Source organism: Hibiscus syriacus, unplaced genomic scaffold (assembly GCF_006381635.1).
Source record: "Hibiscus syriacus cultivar Baekdansim isolate YM2019G1 unplaced genomic scaffold, ASM638163v2 tig00112293_pilon, whole genome shotgun sequence".
In the NCBI taxonomy this organism is placed as follows: Eukaryota; Viridiplantae; Streptophyta; class Magnoliopsida; order Malvales; family Malvaceae; genus Hibiscus; species Hibiscus syriacus.
This window is the reverse complement of record NW_024063296.1, coordinates 2517536-2519559: the sequence shown is the minus strand read 5'-3', so window position 1 is coordinate 2519559 and position 2024 is coordinate 2517536. Positions and strand designations below refer to the sequence as shown.

The 2024-nt window shown below is 34.2% G+C and overlaps 1 protein-coding gene across 1 annotated transcript; it reads left to right on the top strand.

Moving 5' to 3' along the window:
- Nucleotides 1–671: 671 nt before the first annotated feature.
- Nucleotides 672–1430, top strand: LOC120177599 (SKP1-like protein 14). Its single transcript, XM_039183695.1, has one exon. It carries the CDS (start codon nt 763–765, stop codon nt 1270–1272), a length of 510 nt encoding a protein of 169 aa, XP_039039626.1. The 5' UTR covers nt 672–762; the 3' UTR covers nt 1273–1430.
- Nucleotides 1431–2024: the final 594 nt, after the last annotated feature.

Here is a 2024-nt window from a genome sequence, read left to right as displayed (position 1 = left end):
TCTCATTAATTTAATGTAAAAAATTGTATTTATATTGAATAATATAAGTATTTCAAGTATTTAACCACAAGTTCAAATACTTATTAAGATGAATTAATTTATTATCAATTATTTAGACATAAATTATTTCACCTATAATTATTTTGCATAAATTAAGATTATAAAATAAAATAATTCACTAAAATACAAAAAAACATATATTTAATTTTTTTCACAAATTAAAATAATTAAAATAACATTTCTTTGAAAGGCACATATCATAATCTGTGTCTTTTTCTATCATCTAATAAAAAAAAATCTATTCTGACATATATGATAAACGTACTTCCAATTAGAGGTGAATTTAATAAAGTGCATCTAATTAAGCATACCTTTATCCAATGTTACTGAAATTAATGTCATTTTTAATAATTTGTGATGAAAATAATGTAGTATATATTAACAACGACAATAAATTATACAAACACAATTATTCAAATTCAATATTGTAAGAGAAGCTAACACTCCTTTACCTATTGAGATGATTTAATAAATTTATTTAATATTTAAATATTTTAAGATACTACTCTAGAGTTAGAAATACAAATTCTAAACTACATCGAATTAGTACTCTAATAATTTACTTATTTCCCAAGTCAATGGGCCGCTATATATATTCTCTCAGTCCCAACGAATTCTACCTACAAATTTCTCAAAATCTTCGACTCCCATCCGAATCCCTAACCCTAATTATCCCCTTTTGCCTACACACCCACCCTCACAATGTCAACGGTTCCCGTCAACAACAAAATAACCCTCCGAACCGCCGATAATCACGAATTCGAAGTGGATGAAGCAGTGGCCATGGAGTTCGGCACCGTGAAAACATTCTTTGACGAAAATCCCGACGCCTCCGATGAACCCATTCCGCTCCCCAACGTCTCTTCCAAGTGTCTCTCGACAATCATCGAGTACTGTAAATTCCATCTAGCACTCCGCGCCCGTGATAGCTCCTCTTCGGTGGTGGATGAAGGCAAGGCCTATGATGAAGAGTTGGTCAAGGCTCAAGACAATGAGTCGCTGATCGAGTTGATTTTGTCAGTTAATTATCTGAATATTAAGGATATGCTTGATATGCTGAATCAGGGAGCAGCTGACAGGATTAAGAATAAGAGCGTGGAGTATGTGAGGAAGTTTTTCGGAATAGAGAATGATTATACGCCAGAGGAAGAAGCCGAGTTGAGGGCACAATACGAATGGGTGTATGAAGGTGTCGATCCTGACGAGGATTGATGATCGGGTTAGGGTTTTTACTGTGTTTATTTCATAAACAGTTTTTTTTTTCATCTTTTGGATTTAGTATTATGTACTAGTCGAACATAATTTTGGTATTCCGAGAATGTTTATGCAATTTGGTAATTAATATCTGCTTACTCGTGATTCAAAATCTAGCTTGGTGAATTTTTTTGTGATTTGGTACTGATATGTGCTCTAATTGTGATTTGACTGAATCTAGTTTCAGTATGACCCATTCAGCACCTCTATCCATACATCATGGCTTGCACACTCTAAGCCTCTGTTTGCAAACTCTATCTTGCATAACCGACTCCACAGCAACAGCGCATCACAGTAAAGCAAAGCTTGAAGGCGGCCGACGTTGAATTTAATATTTTGTGGGCGTCCGACGGTGATTAGTAATTAGAATTTAAGGATTTGAGTTTTTAATATTTTAAGGATTTAAGTTTAGAGATTTGATGTGACGATAAGGGTGATGGTCGGGGATATTTGGTCCACAATTTGAGGTTGAAGTTAATGGTGTGAAGCATGATCCAATTCCCATTTGATTCAATAAAGCCGGCCGGTCACCTTCATGTCAGAATCTAAGCTGAAGTTACTCCCAAGTACCAACCCAATTTGCAGTCCCAGATTAGTTTACCATTATACGAGACTCACTTGGCGATTTTACCCAAAATTCACTATGATAGAAAATGATTATCTTATAATCATCGTTTTATCAAATTTTACCGATTTAGCTCCCTTTCTAA